We start from the raw sequence: 20281 nt of genomic DNA, 5'->3' as shown, positions 1-20281 counted from the left end.
AAACCTTTTTCAAATTCATTAACAAGTAGTGATGAGCGAGTATGTTCTGTTAACCCTTTCAACGAGCATGCTCGGGTGCTCGCCGAGTATCTTCAGCGGTGCTCGGTGTTATGTTTTAGTCACTCAGTGCTCATAATTTGCGACTGTTTGACAGCTTTAATACATGTGAGGAATGCCTAAGAAACAGGCATTCCTCACATGTATTGAAGCTGTCAAACAGTAGCAAATCATGAACACAGAGTGATTAAAACATAACACCCGAGCACCGCTGAAGATACTCGAAAAACAACCGAGCATGCTCGTAAATCTCGACTAACGAGCATTCTCGCTCATCATTATTAACAAGTCATGTATAAAATTAATGAATCCTAATAGATGCTGCACTGTGGAGACATAATTAATCACCACAAGTAAGTATTAAAGGCTTACTCCTATCTTGATAAATGGGTATTCCTGGATAGTGCTTGTTAATGTAAGCAATTTTGCAATTTACCACTTCTAAAAATTTCAAACTATTTTTGAGATATTAACACTGTTGAAGCTTCAGCCAGCTTCAGCGCAGTGCTTACAAGCTTGACAGCAGCGGTGGTCAGCCTCTAAATATTAATATCTCAAAGAATGGCTGTAAATTGCAAAAGCGCATGTCTATTTATGAAGATGGAAATAACCCTTTAGAGGGAATCTGTCAGCAGATTTCACACCCAAAACGATTTATAGGCAAATGTAGCTCTTTTAAAGACAAGTCAAGCAATACCTTTCCCTTGCCAGTCCGTTCCTCTTGTACTGAGAAATCAGCATTTGCACTGATGTACAAATGGATATTTGTAGTTCTGAAGCCTCTGTCACTCCAGCTCTATTCCCCACTCAGCGGCGTCTCCTCCTGCTTGACTGACAGCCTGTATGCTGTCTGACTTCAGGCAAAGGAACCATCAATCAAGCCAGAGGAGGTGGCACTAGGCTGGGAATAGAGTTGGAGTGACAGAGGCTTAAGATCTACAAATATCCATTGCAAAGCAATGCAAATGCTGATTTTCTCTGTAAGAGAGGAAGGGACTGGACATGTAAAGGTATTGTTCGACCTGTCTTTGAAAGAGCTGCATGTGCATATAAATACTTTTGGGGGTTGGAGTGAAATCCTACTGACAAATTCACTTTAACAAATCTCCCCCAGTCCTGTTCGCAGTACAGTGAGTTGTGTAACGATCTGAGCACCCGCGTGTCCATTACATAACTAGGACAGATTATTTTTGCCACTAGAATAAGTCAAGTTCATTCTTTAATACCAGGAAGCAGAGATCATGAAAGCCGATGATTCATACAGAAAATATACTAGAAAATAGTATAACTTTCTATCTTACAATGAATAACCTTTATTGGAAGAAACTGCAGTACCCTTCTTTTTTTTTTTTTGAAAGTAAATGACACATAGCCCCTTCCGGGCATACTTTCCCACTACTGATTAATATAGATAAAATAATAGAATTACTGCTCTGCGCTCATCCATTTAAAAGCTCTTTGTGTTGGGTAATGCATGGTGTTTATTTCACATTTACCACGTTGTCACTCAGAAAATGCCCAACAAACAAACCATTAATCTCATCTTGTACCACCAAAATGCTCATTTAAAAGCAGGATTCCATTAGTAAGTGCAATCTATCCCAGGAATCTTGAGAAAATATGATCAGCTGTATGAAGAGAAGAGTAATGTTTGCCACATCCAGATAAGACTAAATCACCTTTCTATCTCCTGCAAATGGGAAATGGTGTCATTCTTTTTCATAATACAAAGTGACAGAATTTGCTTTGCTAAGTGCATTAGTGTCGGCATGGAGTATCATGGCACAGAACTGCTTGCCGTGTTAAAGGGCCTCTATGGTTTGTTCTACTCTTTTTACTATAAATTATTTTAAAGGGAACCTGTCACCAGGTTTGTCCCATATGAGGTAAGGCCAGCCCCTTTCAGCCCTGATATACAGCATTCTATAATGCTGTATATATGCTCACAATCCGGCCTGCAAGATAAGAGAAAGACCTTTTATTATACTCACCTACAGGGCTGTCAGGTTTGATGGACGTCGCTGTCTTGATCCGGTGCCGCCTCTAGTGTTGAGTGAGTATGTTCTATTAACCCTTTCGCCGAGTATGCTCGGGCCGAGCTCCGAGTATTTACAGCTGCTCGGTGATGTGTTTAAATCGCTCCCGTGTGCATGATTTGCGACTGTTTGACAGTTTTAGTACATGTAAGGAATGTCTATTTCTTACATATTCCTCACATGTAATAAAGCTGTCAAACAGTTGCAAATCATGCACACGGGAGCGATTTAAACACATCACCGAGCAGCTGGAGCTCGGCCCGAGCATACTCGGAACAAAACCTACTCGCTCAACACTAGCCGCCTCTCTTCTTGCGATGCCGACCTCCTTCTTGCTTCATGTGGATGACACGTCCTCCGTCATCCATACAGTGTCCCCAGCATCGTGCTCCTGCACAGGTGCACTTCTCTGCCCTGTCGAGGGCAGAGCAAAGTACTGCAGTGCGCATGCACCAGGAGAGATTAAAGCTCCCCGGCGTATGTTCACTGCAGAACTTTACTCTGCCCTGGTCATGGAAGAGAGAAGTCCGCCTGCACCTAAAATGTAAATTAGGTTACTTGCGTTTTTATTCATTTCATTTTTGAGTGCGTTTTTTTTTTTTTTACATGCGTTTTTATCTTGTTTTTGAGGCTGTGTTTTTTTCTCTTCTTGGTAAGTCACGTTTTAAACAAAGCTGCTTTGTTTTTGATACTTCCTGGTATTTGACTTTGACAATACTTTATTGATACAGTCATGCGCGGCAGAAACGCATCAAAATCGCATGTGCATTTTTTACCTGTGGATTTTCCTCATCTGATTCAAGTCTATGGGAAAATCTGCATATAAAGCTCAGCGTACCCGCAAGAGAAATTAACATATTGTGGATTTGAAACACGCACAGGTCAGTTTATACTGAGTAACAAAAGAAGCACAGTGGTTAGATTTATATAAATCCCATCCACTTTTCTAGAACTGTAAGACTACGTTCCCACGATGAGCTTTTATCGCATTTTTGGCACTGAGTATTTTTGTGCAGCAGAAACGCAGCTTTTTAAAGTACCAGCAAAGTGGATGGGATTTCTTCTTTTTTATGCTGCGTAAACTGACCTGCTGTGAGTTTTTCCAATCCGCAGCATGTCAATTTCTCTTGCTGGTACACAGAGTTTTCTGCACGAAATTTCCCCATAAACTTACATTAGATGCGGAAAATCAAAAAAACGCACATGTGTTTTTGGTGTGTTTCCGCCAGGGCTGTGGAGTCGGTTAGCCAAACCTCTGACTCCACAGCCCTGCCTCACTACTGAGCGTGTACATAAAGTGCAGCACAGATTCATCTCAACTAAAAGCCGAGATCCTTAGATCAGGTACAGAACAGACATTTATAGGACATTTCATAACTTTCCCAAATTCTTATGAAAAACTGTACAGCACATCCTGCATTGTACTACTGTACCAATTTATTATATATTTTAGGAGTCTGACTCGTTCCATTTTATACCGACTCCTACTCCACCAAAATGGACACCGAATCCACAGCCCTGATTTCCGCAGTGGAAACGCATCAAAAACACATGTAATCCGCACCTAATTATATCAATAAAGTTTTGTCAAAGCAAGAAAACAACAGGAAGTATCAAAAACAAAGCATCTTTATTTAAATCATGACACAACAAAAAGAGACAAAAATGCTGTCTTAAAACGCATGTAACAAAAGACACAAATACGCATTGAAAAAACGCAAGTAAAGTAAGGTGTGGAATAGGTGCAGAAATTCTGCAGCGTCAAAAGCTCAACAAATACTGATTGTGGGAACATAGCCTAAAACACACAGCGAAAATACGCAGCGTAAAAACTCATCAAACATTCCTCATAGTCACACAGGTTCTGGGCAGCAGGGTACATGCTCGATCACACAGCCTTCTGGGCAGCAGGGCACATGTTCGATCACACAGCCTTCTGGGCAGCACGGCACGTGCTTGATCACACAGCCTTCTGGGCAGCAGGGCACATGTTCGATCATACAGCCTTCGGGGCAGCTGGGCTCATGCTCGATCACACAGTCTTCTGGGCAGCAGGGCTCATGCTCGATCACACAGCCTTCTGGGCAGCAGTGCTCGTGCTCGATCACACAGCCTTCTGGGCCGCAGGGCTCATGCTCGATCACACAGCATTCTGGGCCGCAGGGCTCATGCTCGATCACACAGCCTTCTGGGCAGCAGTGCTCATGCTCGATCACACAGCCTTCTGGGCCGCAGGGCTCATGCTCGATCGCACAGCCTTCTGGGCAGCAGGGCTCATGCTCGATCGCACAGCCTTCTGGGCAGCAGGGCTCATGCTCGATCGCACAGCCTTCTGGGCAGCAGGGCTCATGCTCGATCGCACAGCCTTCTGGGCAGCAGGGCTCATGCTCGATCGCACAGCCTTCTGGGCAGCAGGGCTCATGCTCGATCGCACAGCCTTCTGGGCAGCAGGGCTCATGCTCGATCGCACAGCCTTCTGGGCAGCAGGGCTCATGCTCGATCGCACAGCCTTCTGGGCAGCAGGGCTCATGCTCGATCGCACAGCCTTCTGGGCAGCAGGGCTCATGCTCGATCGCACAGCCTTCTGGGCAGCAGGGCTCATGCTCGATCGCACAGCCTTCTGGGCAGCAGGGCTCATGCTCGATCGCACAGCCTTCTGGGCAGCAGGGCTCATGCTCGATCGCACAGCCTTCTGGGCAGCAGGGCTCATGCTCGATCGCACAGCCTTCTGGGCAGCAGGGCTCATGCTCGATCGCACAGCCTTCTGGGCAGCAGGGCTCATGCTCGATCGCACAGCCTTCTGGGCAGCAGGGCTCATGCTCGATCGCACAGCCTTCTGGGCAGCAGGGCTCATGCTCGATCGCACAGCCTTCTGGGCAGCAGGGCTCATGCTCGATCGCACAGCCTTCTGGGCAGCAGGGCTCATGCTCGATCGCACAGCCTTCTGGGCAGCAGGGCTCATGCTCGATCGCACAGCCTTCTGGGCAGCAGGGCTCATGCTCGATCGCACAGCCTTCTGGGCAGCAGGGCTCATGCTCGATCGCACAGCCTTCTGGGCAGCAGGGCTCATGCTCGATCGCACAGCCTTCTGGGCAGCAGGGCTCATGCTCGATCGCACAGCCTTCTGGGCAGCAGGGCTCATGCTCGATCGCACAGCCTTCTGGGCAGCAGGGCTCATGCTTGATCATACAGCCTTCTTGGCAGCAGGGCACATGCTTGATCGCACAGCCTTCTGGGCAGCAGGGATCATGCTCTATCACGGTATCATTCACACTCCTTACTTCAGTTGTGTGATGAGGAGGAAGGAAGAGTGTTTTCATCGTTACAGATTGCTGAAAACTCTGTAGTCAATGAAATGTATAGATAAAATTGAGAAAGTACACATGGCAGAGGATAACCATAACCTCTAACTATAGAGATACATATATCTGCATAGGAGCGGTAGACACAAAACGGCAGCATTATTTTTTAATCCAGATTATTTTTATTTTTGACGTGCACAGGAGCAATACAAAATGTTTTTTTTTCTGTTACTGTTGTAGTGGTCATTACTGTGGCATTGACTGAGCAAAAGAATAACATCTATTTAATTGACACAATGACCGTGCATGGGGAACAGCATCATTTTATGTTGCTACAATAGGAAGAACACTTGTTGCCATTCTGGTAAATGTCCTTGTATATAAACAGGCCGCACTGTAGATTGTCTCAATTATAAATAATTGGGCTGTTGTAATTGTGATATAATTGTAAGGTGTAAGTCCAGCTTAAGCCGTAAATAAGTGTTTTTTTTTGCATTGCTGTGTAGATGTCTGCAGATTTGGTAGCAATGAGGGTAAAATAAAGCCCAAACTGGAGCTGAAAATCAATGCAGAGCATTACCTCCGTGTAATCTTATCCCAATGCCAGGTACAGGCTTCTGATTTCAACAAAGCAATGCATGCATTTCCTGAATGAAGATTGAATGGAGCGCAGGCTGCTTACTCATACACTTCATGGCTGTTCTTGGCCGGCTCCCCAAGCTTGTTTTACTAAGCATTGCTCTGGCATTCTGTCAAGTGTTTTTTTCCCTCTCCTATTAGGCACCCTGTCTAACCAAAGTGTGTGCTGTCATTAGAAATTTATGAATAATGGATATTTCTGGGTGTAGGCAGTACAGGATGTTCAAAAAGCAATGAAGTAAAAGCTATTTGCAAGGATTACAAGGGTCTTAATATCAAATTTGTTCCGATACGCCTAGCTTTGGTGAACTTGTCTTCACATCATAGTCAGAGTATACATTTTAAATAAAAAAAAAATAAACTATAACTTTTAATGATTATATGATAAAAATGGCCAATGGCTCAATAAAAATAGACAATAGACACGATAAACCAACAAACGACACACATAGACATTTAGTCTCAAACCCACAGGGGCGAGGGTGGAATTACCCAATATTACAACCCCTCAGCAATAAGGCAGTGACCTGTAAATAAATGAGAAAGGAACAATCTCACCGATAGTTGGAGTATAGCCTTACTCAAAGCACAAGAGGATCCCCACTTGGCTGGTTATTTCATCCAGAGAGGCACAATCCACAGAAGAGATACAAACAAATGGGGGGGGGGGACTACCCACACATTACCCATAAAGCGATATCTCATGTATAAATAGGTGAGCCGGGGATCTATTGCACATGTCCCAAAAAGTTTCCCATTCCCTACGCGTTTCGTTAGTCACTCATCAGGGGATAGTGAGGAAATAGGGGACCGCTGTATAAGCACAGCATGATAGGATTCCCAAAATCAAAATACAAAGGGAAATTACATGTAGCTGGATAGTTAAACTCTGATAGTTGATATGTTAGGATTGGTTGAATTATTGTTTATGTCTGTACTTTTAGATGACAAATTTTGAATGTTAAAAGATTTCTCAACATTTTTTGATTATTTATGTAAATGTAGAAATCGTTTGATAATCTGTAAACATGGTCCCCATACCAAAAATAAGACTCCACATGTCATACTTTGTTTACAAATATAAACCTTTAAAGGGGTTTTCCACTACTCAGACAACATCTTCTGAATCCCTATGTTTCCCCCAGTAAAATAATAACACTTATTCTCAACTCCGGTGCTGGTGTGATTCCAGTGCTGTTGGCACTCACTCTCCCGGGGCTTGCATGACATTGTTGGGTAATGCGATCCCTGCGGCCAATCAGCGCTGGATTCACTCTACCCTTCTTCAGACAAATCAAGACATCCGGAGGAAGTGAGACAACAGCCGCATCTCTCATGTCCTCTGGATGTCAATTACATCTGTAGGAGGGTAGAGTGAAGCTGGCGCTCATTGGCCGCAGGGATCACATTACGTAACAATGTCACGCTTGCCCCGAGAGGGCCAATGCTGGATACTGCTGGAACAGCGGGAGTCCCGGAGGTGAGTATAAATGTTATTCTTTTACTGGTGGAAACATAGGGATTCAGAATAAATAATTATCCAAAGCTGACTGATGTTTTCTACTAATCTGGAATTGGGTGTTATGTTTGTTATATAGCAGACAGATAACAGCAGTGTGGGGCCTTTATACTCTGGATTATAAGAGTTTTACTATGCACTGCCAGGACTAAAATTGTAGAATACAAATAGCCTGATTTTACTTATGAAAAATCTTCCTGTAAATATTCATTGCTTGGACAATGTGGAATTTGATTTATGCTTTTTTTTTTTTTTTACATCTCAGATTTCTGCACACTCTGAATGTGACAAGAAGTAAGCGATGCTTTTTAGTCCAGGACCCTCTGTAGCCACAATGTTCTGCTTTCCCAGCTGTCCAGTTTTCCAGAGGAGGAATGCCCTTATTTATTCAGGGGAGGCCTGCTATGTGGCCAGGCTGTTTGTTTGGATTTTTTGTGACCTTTGAAGAAGTGACAAGCTACAAATGTATCTTGTCTGGTTGTGGCATAGGTTGTTTTTCTTCGAAGACGTCTTGTGAGAAACAGAGCAGGCTTGAAATTCGATTTGCTCCATGCAGGAGAACTAGATTGTTCTGTCTGTGAGAAGTGTAGCTAGAATTTTCGTTTGCATAGACTGAAATTTGATATTCATTTTTTTTTTCTCCCCCTGTATGTACGTGGATTGGAATATTAGCTTACCACCTGTGTTTTCCTGGCAAGGGTTCCCAGGCAGTAAAGTAACATCAGGGTGGTCAAACCTAATAGCCGCAAAGAATGTATGTTTAGCAGCATTCTTCTCTTCCAATGGTTAGTCTGGGTTTTTCTGTTGTACCACACTGATTTACAGATATCATCATTCAGGCTCATAAAATGTCTCAGTAGTGATTGTGATTGGAAGATATAAACTTGCCTTTGCATGAAGGTTGTAATCATTTTGACTTTATCTGATATTTCGCAATGTAAGAATCGTGCTGGTCATTAATGCAATGTGTGATTGGAAATTCATACATTCACTTTACCTTATAATATTTTTGCATTCTGAGAAAATCCTGTATGAGCACAAGCAGGTGTGAATAGGGGACTCTGTAATGCAGCCATACTGACCCTCAGTGAGTGGGGGAAATCGGTATGGCCTTCTTGTCTATAAATGACTATAGACATTTGACAAATTTTGTTTAAATGATGATATTTCTGAAATGGGGTTTTCCAGCCTTAGAAGCATCTGCCTTCCCAGCAGTATTCCCCACCCAGCCGCACCTTCATTTTCTTGACTGAGGGGCAGAATCATTCCGACAGATTCACTTTAAATTCATTCCTCTCAACTCCCCGAAACACATGCTCCCTCGACTCTTTCATCTATTTTCAATGGGAGGAATGATAAAAGGGCACTGTCGGACACCTCTGACAATGGCTTACCTTTTGTGGAACAAGGGATGGAGCATGTTGAAATCCCAACCTAGACGTAGACCAAGTGAAATTGAAAGATTTGACAACTTAGTTATCTAATGTGTATTAAAAGAAAAGACCAAGAGCTAAAAAAAATAGCAGTATACACTAGTAGCATTGCTATTATTCGTATAGCATGTTTTTTGTTGTGCGAGCATGTAGCACCAAGAGATTATATGTGGCTTGTGCTTGTCGATTTGCTACATATTGACACAATTATTACCATCACCACCCTTTCACATTAAAGAGGTTGTCCATTAACCTAAGGCCTCTGCAGAAATTAAAAATAGCTATACATACCTATTGGTATCCCAGCTTAATCAATGTCTTGTTAACTCTGCAGCCAATCAGTGTCTGCTGATCACCTGCAGCCTCCACATCTATATCCGAGCAAAAGAAAAGACGCTGTTATTTTATTTGGACGGGATTGTAAAGGCTGCAACCAATCAGCAGTTGCAACCAATCAGCAGTTTCTGTATTTGGCTAAAAAAAAAACCTGCACGTGTTACTCCAACCTCAAGTTGGCCAACACCTTCAGTAGTTATAAACAAATGATCAGCTGACAAATATTTCTCCCAACCTTCACATACACATGCGCACTTGGTTTTTAATAGGGAAAAGGGAGAAAAATAACTGGGCATGTGGACATAGGACATGACCGATCGTTTTTTCCCCACAACATTGACCGAGTGAACGTCAGCTAAACACCAGATATTCAGAGACAACAAAGGAGGAAAAAACTGGCACCATGGAAAAAAGTGGTTTTATGTATACTAGATGTAGAACTGATTGCCAAGCAGCAGTAACCATGTGCTCATCCAAGGTTAATCCATGTGAAATAGAAAAAAGAAGAAAATGGTGGTACTCACCCGTTCTATTTAAAAGTCTAAAGTTTTATTCAAGCATCTTATTAAAACATGGTAAGGGAGAGAGTGTCAAATATGATGGCCGTTTCGCCCCTGTCTGCACTTCAACAGGTCCTGGAATGGAAACAGTACATTCCAGGACCCGTTGAAGCGCAAACAGGTGAGAAACGACCATCGTCCGTCATATGTGCCACTTTCTCCCTTGCCAACAGTTTTAATAAGAAGTTTGAATAAAACTTTGGACTTTTTATCAGAACCGGTGAGTACCACCATTTTCTTCTTTTTTCTGTTAAACACCAGATATGCATTACATGGTTTTACTGGTTTTAGATACGCACAGAACAATCAGTAATAGATTGTTCTGTGCTCATATACTGAGACTGTCATCGTTCTCGGGAGGACAAGTCTCGTTTAAACATTTTGATGTGCTGTTGAGAAAGATGATCTTTTGTGCAAACCAAAAGATCGTTTCACCCAACAGACTAACATTTTGCTCCTTTGTCAAGTGATCGGAATGCCAGTTTACACTACGAAATTATTGGGAAATAATCATTCACATTACGATTAGACTAATGTTCATGGCTACCTGTAGATAAGTATACTCTATATTGCTTTTTATCTCCAGAGGATTAAAAAAGACTACACTTTAACCATTTAGATCCTTCCTTTTCCATAATTGGAATTTCTACTGGCCCATATGAAATTTTTTGATTATTCCCTGTTCTATACAAATCTACCGTAACTATAAAGAAAAATATCTTGTTCCGTTGTAATAAAATAAAATGTTCTAACTTCTCTTTTTAAGAATAATACTAAAGGTTCATGGATAGGACATGACAGATTCTAAATAGCAGCATTCACCCAAAATAATTCTGCATTATTTCTTACTGAAGCTCATTGGCGAGCCAGCAGACTGTAGTCACACATTTTGCCATTACATTTTTTGTCATTTGCAAGTTCTTCATTTCATTGTTGGAAAAGTGTGCTTGATATTAAGATATGTTTTAGTATTTAATTCTACCAACTACCTATTTATATCTATATAACATTTTTTTTATAATGTGTGTCAATATTTTTTTCCAACAGGTTACAGTCAGCAGCAAACACAATGCCGCATACAGAAGTGCACAACAGACTTTGTGTCTCTAACGTCACATCTGAATTCAGGGAGTGATGGCTTTGACTCTGAGTTTTGTAAAGCCTTGCGGGCCTATGATGGCTGCACACAGAGGACTTCTAAAGCTTGTCGTGGAAACTTAGTCTACCATTCTGCAGTGCTGGGGATCAGTGATCTTATGACTCAACGAAACTGCTCGAAGGATGGTCCTACATCTTCTACAAACCCAGAACTTTCAAATGACCATTGTAACTTCCACAGCAAGGTGACAGCAAGAGAACCAGGGGCTGGAGAGAAGCCTCAGCCCAATTACCTCTTTTGTGGCTTGTTTGGAGATCCACATCTCAGAACTTTTAAAGATCATTTTCAGACTTGCAAGGTGGAAGGAGCATGGCCACTCATAGACAACAACTATTTGTCTGTGCAAGTGACCAACGTGCCTGTAGTCCCTGGATCCAGCGCTACAGCCACTAACAAGGTAACTAAATAACAAGCCATGACTTGCTTTAACTTTGTGGGAGGTGAGGCGTGTCTGAAATCAATGGTAGGACTTTGTTTTACATGTGGGTTTTCTTTTACAGCTAATAATGTTTACTTGATATATTAATAACCAGTAAATTAAGCATCCGTGATCTGTTGTTCAAGCTGCCATTGTGTAGGCTGATTTCATAAAAATTCACTTGGGGAGTCCCCAGATCCTGGAGGGCCCAATATACCATTTATTTTACTTTTTTTTTTTCATTTTACTCACTCTGATAGCGCGATTAATTCCACAGCGCTATATAGACTTTATCACTGTAACCCATTGGTGTTCACAGTTCTAGATTCCCTATAAGATGGTGGGGGGAAACCGGAGTACCCGGAGGAAACTCACACAAACACAGGGAGAACATACAAACTCCTTGCAGTTGTTGTCATTTGTGGGATATGGACACAGGACCTCAGCGCTGTGAACCAACAGTGCTAACCACTGAGCCACCTTGCTGCTACGCACTGGATGCCAACAAGCAGGGCAAGGTTTTCTAGAAAGAGAACGAATCGGAATCGTGTAGCTTTGCATGATATTGTGGGTGCAGATAGCAGATGGAAGACCATCTTTTGCCATCTAAATCTAAAAATAAGAAATTTTGCATACTGACATTTCAGTTGTGTATATGTGTATATATGTATGTATATGTGTATGTGTGTATATATATATATATATATATATATATATATATATATATATATATATAATCTATATATATATATAATCTATACAATATACACACGTGGTCAAAATTGTTGGTACCCCACGTTTAATGAAAGAAAAACCCACACAGAATTTTAAAAAAAATTAAACTCAGGAAATAGGCCTGGACAGAAATGATGGTACTCCTGAAAATAATGTGACAAAAGGGACATGTTAAATCAAGTTGTGTCCACTAATTAGCATCACAGATGTCTACAATCTTGTAATCAGTCAGTGGGCCTGTATATAGGGCTACAGATACTCACTGTGCTGTTTGGTGACATGGGGTGTACCACACTCAACATGGACCAGAGGAAGCAAAGGCAAGAGTTGTCTCAGGAGATTAGAAAGAAAATTATAGACAAGCATGTTAAAGGTAAAGGTTAAAAGACCATCTTATCTTGATGTTCCTGTGACTATAGTTGCACATATTATTCAGAAATTTAAGATCCATGGGACTGTAGCCAACCTCCCTGGACATGGCCTCAGGAGGAAAATTGATGATAAATCAAAAAGACGGATAATAGAAATGGTAAAATAAGAGCCCAGGATAACTTCTAAAGAGATTAACGGTGAACTTCAAGCTCAAGGAACATCAGTGTCAGATCGCACCATCCGTCGTTGTTTGATCCAAAGTGGACTTCATGGGAGATTACCAAGGAGAAGACCATTGTTGAAAAAAAATCATAAAAAAGCCAGACTAGAATTTGCCAAACTACATGTTGAAAAGCCACAAAGCTTCTGGGAGAATGTCCTATGGACAGATGAGACAAAAATGGAAGTTTTTGGCAAGGAACATCAGCTCTATGTTCACAGATGGAAAAATTAAGCATATCAAGAAAAGAACACTGTTCCTACTGTGAAACATGGAGGAGGCTGTATTATGTTCTGGGGCTGCTTTGCTGCATCTAGCACAGGGTGTTTTGAATCTGTGCAGTTTACAATGAAATCTCAAGACTATCAAGGGATGATTCTAGAGAGAAATGTGCTGCCCAGTGTCAGAAAGCTTGGTCTTAGTCGCTGGTCATGGGTCTTGCAACAGGGTAATGACCCAAAACACACAGCTAAAAACACCCAAGAATGGCTAAGAGGAAAACATTGGACTATTCTGAAGTGGCCTTCTATGAGCCCTGACCTAAATCCTTTTGAGCATCTTTGGAAAGAGCTGAAACATGATGTCTGGAAAAGGCAACCTTCAAACACGAGATAACTGGAGCAGTTTTCTCATGAGGAGTGGGCCAAAATACCTGTCGAGAGGTGCAGAAATCTCATTGACAGTTACAGGAATCATTTGATTGCAGTGATTGCCTCAAAAGGTTGTTCAACAAAATATTAAGTTAAGAGTACCATCATTTCTGTCCAGGCCTATTTCATGAGTTTAATTTTTAAAAAAATTCTGTGGAAGCCGGGTTGAAAAGCAATGACTGAATTTCATTTGTTCATTTTCAAAGATTTTTAAATTTATTATTACTTTTGTCAGATTCGAGTTATTTCTGTGACCATTGTGGGTTTTTCTTTCATTAAATGAGGAGTACCAACAATTTTGACCACGTGTGTAAATATATTGTATATGCTATTGTATTTAGGTTAAAACGCAAGTGAGAACATCCCAAATTTTTTTTTTTACATACCTCCGCCTTATCGAAGGCTACTGAACTTTATGCCAGTAGAAAGAATATAGACCTATGAACCTTTCACACTTACACACTATTCTGTTCATACCCATGAATACTATTGTATAATACACAGGACTGCGTTTTTAAATTTTAAATTGCTTCGCCAAAATGAGTTTTCATCTGAAGCAGATCTTCCCTTGATGGTGTTTTATAACGTGGATCTTGAGTGCACTTAGTGGTTTACATAAGTATCTTTAATTTTTACAAAGCATAAATAGGCATGCATAACTTGCTCTTCATCAGTGATCGGGTATTATTAGGAGTCCCAGGTGTTGGACCCCCAGTGATTTATGAACCATTCCACCTCAGGTGTGTTAAAATACTGTGGACATTCGGGGGGCAGTTTTCATGCACTACTTGCCCCATGTACTCTGTGGCTAGGCAGACATTTTCCCTGCATGTAGTAGAAGGATGATTGACATCCAGCAGAACTAGAGTTGATCTGCACTTGCTACTCTGCTGACTCCAGTAATAAAAATATCTGTGTTTTACTCTGAAACATTGCGGCGTTTCCGAGAAAACATACTTTGAACCTGGACCCGCTAAGGAGGTGGCTAACTGGTGCCTCCTGTGTGTGTATAGGAAGAGACCAGTCAGTCAAGCACAGCCATGTCGTAGAATTCGGACCTATAGGAGACGAGGTGTGAATGGAACGGAAGTGACGTCCCGGATAATGATATGTAGGAAATCCACTGCACACTCAGTTCATGCAAATGTGACATTTTATTAGAGTTGTGCAGAAAACAATGAAGAGTACAGTGGTTCTCCTGTTAATTGCGACATTTCGTGACGTTTTGGTTTTATACAACATTTTTCTCAAACTGTCTCTTCTGGATAGCACTGTGGTCCCAGAGAAAACGTATGGGGGCGCTATACAGCGCCTAGCTTATAAGGTCTGTGATTCATGCCACCCATGGTTTGGGAAACATGAATCATCTGAAAAGTTCCCTTTAAACTCTGTATCAATATTACCACCATCATGTCATATATTTCATGATTCAGATTAGACCTGAGAAATATTTTACTGTTCTCTAAGCCATTGCAGATTTATGCCATGAGACAGAGCAGCTATAATTCAGTTCAATATAAAAATGTTCTTTTATTCATTTCAGTAGAATATCGTCTTTCTTCTACATGCACTAAGTCTTAATTTTGTGAAAAGCAAGGCACATAGAAATAGAAGGCTGTAGTGCCCCTGGTAAAGCTGGGACAGATGGGGCCCTGCCGGCGGTGCAGACTGTGCCAGGATGTATAAAACTCTGCATTTTACTGAAGTGCTTAAAACTTAGTAGCAGCAGAAGAGGGAAGAGCCTGTAGATGACTGCTCTCCTGTGAGCGCTGCCGTGCAGCGGGGGAAGAACCACTCCAGGGAACAGCCATTAATGAATAACCTGCTCTGTTATAGTGTCTCATAGTATGTGCTCCTGTATATTGGTTACTAGGAAGAAGCTTTGTCACATGCAACCTCATTAGACGTAGAAATCTGGGTGTCATGGATATTAATTCCTGACATAGAGTCCTGTGCATGTGTTTCTCCTTAGTATGGAGTCGTACAGCTCGTTTTGGACCTTCTCTCAGGTACAGCTTTGTACATATGGAGTGCAGTCCAGATACCCGAGGGGTTTTTCCTGACTGTTCATATGGATTTTTTAATTTCACATCTCTCTGAGCCTCTTACTTGAAATTGGAAAAATATGGAAGTAGAGAAAAGACCCTCTGGAGCTGCATGTTGTGGCACATTGACACCAATAGTTTTTAGGCCATTATGAGCACTGACTGAAGGCCTATATACGCAAAATATATGGGGGAATTTTCCCAAAATTACAAGTTGTTCTCTATCCTTATGATAGCGGACAACTTGCTAATCGCTGTGAGTCCAACAGATGGACTTCCAGAGATCCCAAAAACGTCTCAAGTGTAATGAAGGAGTGCTTGATCAGCCGGTGCGCCATTCATTGTCTATGGGACTGCCGCAGAAAGCTGAGTAGAGCGCTATTGGGTGCCCTGTTCTCACGATTGCGGTCATGCTCTGGTGGATCATGGACCCACTGCGCCACAGACCGGGCTTTCCCTGGAGGAGCATTCCTGGTTTTCACTGGAGCCTCTGATAGTGAGGTTAGGCTTGAGCTGCAGGTAGCTGCCTGGTACCACTCCATAGCAGTGTCCGGTTCTGTAGCAGCTTACCCCTAGGGGTCAGGGTCGCTGGTTCGGATTAAGAGTCCCAGGCAGGACAGAATACTGGTGCTGGTTCAGATAGGGCAACTTCTGGATTACAATACAGGACGACCACTGGTACTGGTACAGAATGTGTGGCAGCTTCTGGACTATAAGACAAAACGGCCAGTACGGACAGGATGGGCTTGGATTACTAGACAAGTTATGGTACAGGGAAACAGAGCAGGTAGCGGGAACTGGGACTGATTAGTCCGATCAGCTGGTAAACAAGCGTTTCCTGGTTGTTCAGCCGATTTCAGCCATATTTGTGCCAGCCAGAGGTCTGAGCGAGAATATTTACGGCCCATGTACTCAGGGCTGTGGAGTCGGTGTCCATTTTGGTGGAGTCGGTATAAAATGGACCGACTCCTAAAATATATAATACATTGGGTTCAGTAGTACAATGCAGGATGTGCTGTAAATGTTTTCATAAGATTTTGGGAAAGTTATGAAATGTCCTATAAATGTCTGATCTGTTCCTGATCTAAGGATCTCTGCTTTTAGTTGAGATGAATCTGTGCTGCACTTTATGTACACGCTCAGTAGTGCGGCAGTGCTGTGGAGTCAGGAGTCAGGGAGAATTGAGGAGTTGGAGTCAGAGGTTTGGATTACTGACTCCACAGTCCTGCATGTAATGCGATGGTTGTGACGGGCAATAATAAGTGAAGGATGTACACCTAACAGGTTTTGACAAAATTTTACATAACAGAAACCTGAGCTTATAGTGGTTGCTAGGGATCGACCACCTAACAACAGCAGCCCTTACACAAAGATTGTCAGACCGCACATCCTTAGCAACCATTCTGCCTCAGAATTGCTATAAAACTGAGCACAGAGAGGAATGGCTGTGTATTATAGTTGTTTTTTTCTTTTTAGTGATGTGCTACGTGGCAGTTAAAGGGGTTTTCTCTTTCTGTGGCAGTTTATAACATGTATTTTCTTCTCGCCTGCCCGTGTGAAGTCTGAATGCTGTATTTCTGATCCGCAGGCATTCAGCAAGGTGTGCGTCGTGTGTAAACTCTGCGCTGACTGGTACATTGTGTTTAGCAAACAGGCGTGTTGTTGCAATGGGCTTTGTAACATGTTTCAATTTGTGCGCAGTTGTGTATCTCAGTGTGGTTTCTGACAAGTGCTTCACAGTGTCTACCTGCTTTACATGACTCACTCCCATTACATCACCTTTATACTATGTTGACATTTTTGCAGACAACGACGACGATGATGATGATGATGATGAGGAAACAAGTTATTGTACCAGGCCAAAATAAAGGGATTATCATTCAAATAAGTAAATCAGTCTTTGATGGACAATGAACATGTCCATTGTAGATAAAACATGGTTTTTGCATAAATGTTTTGGTTTTTTTTTGTTTAGTTTCTTTTATTATTTTGTTTCAGAAGTCTTAAATGGTTGTCAGAGGTTCGTAAACAGCACCACGTTTTTTCTGCTGGTTGTGTCTGGTAGTGCAACTGAGCCTCAGAAGTTGAAGTACCAGAAGTACCTCATAGAACTTGAGCAGATTTATCAAAAGTGTCCTTGTTTCCCATAGCTACCAATCAGAACTCAGCTTTTATTTATTAAACTACTCTGGTAAAATGAAAGCTGTGCTGTGATTGGTTGCTATAAGAAACAAAGACTTTTTTTTATCCAAGTGTTATACCTAGTACGTAGTGCTCGGCTGTTGACTTTTTACATGACTTTTCTATTTAGCAGTGTATGCATCCCCTTCTTCTGGCCCTATATGAATAGTGTTTAAAATATGGTGACAAGTATTTAGATTTATTCACATTTCTGTTAATTTGGTGCAAAATGTTGTCCTGTCTGGTCTAAATCACATTTTTTCCCTTATCACTTGTGGTATGATGCAGATAAACCCTTCATCTCTCACCGTGAAGAGTTTCTACTGTGGAGGAGAGGGAATTATAATGTAATTTCAATATTCAATTTTATGGTATAAATTATAACAAGGTGGAAGATTTCAAGACCATCTCCATGACTTCCTCCTGAAGTTTATTGTTCCTGTGTTGAAATATATTTTATGTCTCCATTCAGACATTGCTTTATATTAAAATTTGTCCAAGCAGGCCTCAGACATTTTTTGAATCGTAACTTTTTTCACCTTAGTAAATTGATTCCTATTGGGTTGACACTTTAGTGATTTACTAGAAGATAGCTTTACCTTGTGGCCAATGATAATCTAATGTGTATTGGGGCCTTTACTCCTGGTTTATGGACATTTTTTTATGGAATTCTTTTTTTCTCTACATTGAACTCTATAGCATTTGTACTATGCTATGGAATCCAAGGGGTAACGTTTCTCCGTGCGGAGAGTGACATGTTAAGCATGTCAAGGTGAGGAGACTTCTAAGCCGCAATGCTCCTCTGGGAAATATTTAAATTGTCTCTTCAAAGAGTATGAGGACTAGAACTGCAGTGCCACCTATAGAAAGTAGCAATCCTAAAAGTCAATATCGACTCTCTAAGAGCTTTGTCACATGAATTAGGATAAAAGCCAGAACCTTACCCCTTTTATCCCGGTTAGACGCCTCTCACCCAGCCCAGATCTCACAATTTGCACTGACTAGGAGCAGTACCCTGAAACACAGTGTCTGGAAATTGAGATTCTGGCTCTGGCTTTTATCCTAAGTTATGTGACAAGGCTTGTTAGAGAGTTGATATTGACTTTTAGTATTGCTACTTCCTATAGGTGGCATTGAAGTTCTAGTCCTCTTCCTCTCTGAAGAGACAATTTGCGTACTATGCTATGAATTTTCAGATTAGTGGGATGTTCTTTTATGGCCGAGATGAAGGTACAGGTTGACTATCTGTTATAGAAGATACTGGAACAGATTTCTCAATGGATCAGGCACTTCTGTTCTGTTTTTAGGCTGGTTTCCCAATGGTTAGATCAACACAAATCTTTTTTATTTTTTTGTATTGTACAATGTAATGATTTGTCATAAAACCCCTTTAGCTTAGAAACAATACTTTTACATAGAAACCAACCTCACTTAGCATTATGATTTTATACCATGACACTTAAAATTTGTGTGTCAATCTTGGCGGCATATCTTTGGTCATTTGTATGTGGTGTAGTTTGGTTTTCTAAATGCAGGATCAGTCTGTAAAATAACTTAATTAACGTCTTCTGATAAAAGCCCGTCTCTCTGGTGGAAAGTCAGAAATGTAATTAGAATATTGGAATCTATTGATCTCTTGTCTGAACATAGTTTATAGTCATTTTGCAATTAAACATATTATCTAGCATCACCTTCATGCTGTGTACAAAGCAAAACAAAATGCATTTCATTACTTATTGGATGCAAAACAAAACGGTTAAGAACAAGAGCTGAATGTTGTGTGCTCCACCAACAATAAGGCCAGATGCTGAGGTTTGAGAAGTAAGATTAAAGAGAATCTGTCAGTAGGATCAACCCTCCCAAAACCCTCCCAAGCCATCTATATGGTTATGTAGGTCATAGGAAGTTGAATAAACTGATACCTTGATATCTGCGATTCGATGTCTTATTCCCCAGAAAGCCACGTTTGTTCTAATATGTAAATGAGCTGTTAATAACTATGGGCCTGACACAGATCTGTATGTGAATCGGCCAGCAGAGATTATTGTAAATGAAAGGGGACGTTACCAGTGTGAGACATGTAATGACTGACAGTCTGCTCTCCTGATCTACGTGTCTCACACTGGTAACTCCCCCTTTCATATAAAATAAGCTCAGGAGGAAGATTCTCATGGAGATATATGTATGGCCTATAGATCTTAACAGCTCAATTACATATCAGCACAAACGTGGCTTTCTTGGGAATAAGACATCAGATCGCAGATCACTTCCTATGATCTGCATACTCATATAGAAAGCTTAGGAGGATTGATCCTACATATTCCCTTTAATATACAGTTTGATCATCACATGTATGGTAAAATGAGACAAGAGCGTAGTCTGTTGCATATCCCAGTGTAGCCTGTTGCAGCTGTAGACTAGCAATAATTCAGGGACTTTGTATGGGAGCACAGACAATCCCTAGGGGTCATTATTAAGGACCCACATGTATTTTGTGTGCTGTTTTTTGGCATCTTTATGGTGCATCAAATTGTTCTCTAGAATGCAAATTCGCTCTCTATCACAAAATGATGTTTGCTAGGAGAGGTATGTACTTGTGAGTTAGGTTCTTCATTCTGT

At 41.4% G+C, this 20281-nt stretch overlaps 1 protein-coding gene across 6 annotated transcripts in view; it reads left to right on the top strand.

Moving 5' to 3' along the window:
- RGMB (repulsive guidance molecule BMP co-receptor b) overlaps positions 1-20281 on the top strand; it is a 65980-nt gene that overhangs the window by 27870 nt on the left and 17829 nt on the right. For all 6 annotated transcript variants that reach the window (XM_073678057.1, XM_073678049.1, XM_073678065.1 and 3 more), the window contains one exon: positions 10930-11438. In XM_073678057.1, coding sequence (XP_073534158.1) covers positions 10930-11438 — 509 coding nt within the window. The remainder of the gene's footprint in view (positions 1-10929; positions 11439-20281) is intronic.

The sequence above is a fragment of the Phyllobates terribilis genome, unplaced genomic scaffold (genome assembly GCF_046119375.1).
Source record: "Phyllobates terribilis strain yellow unplaced genomic scaffold, ASM4611937v1 Scaffold_1__5_contigs__length_1240528914, whole genome shotgun sequence".
NCBI lineage: Eukaryota > Metazoa > Chordata > Amphibia > Anura > Dendrobatidae > Phyllobates > Phyllobates terribilis.
This window is presented reverse-complemented; position numbering and strand designations above follow the sequence as displayed.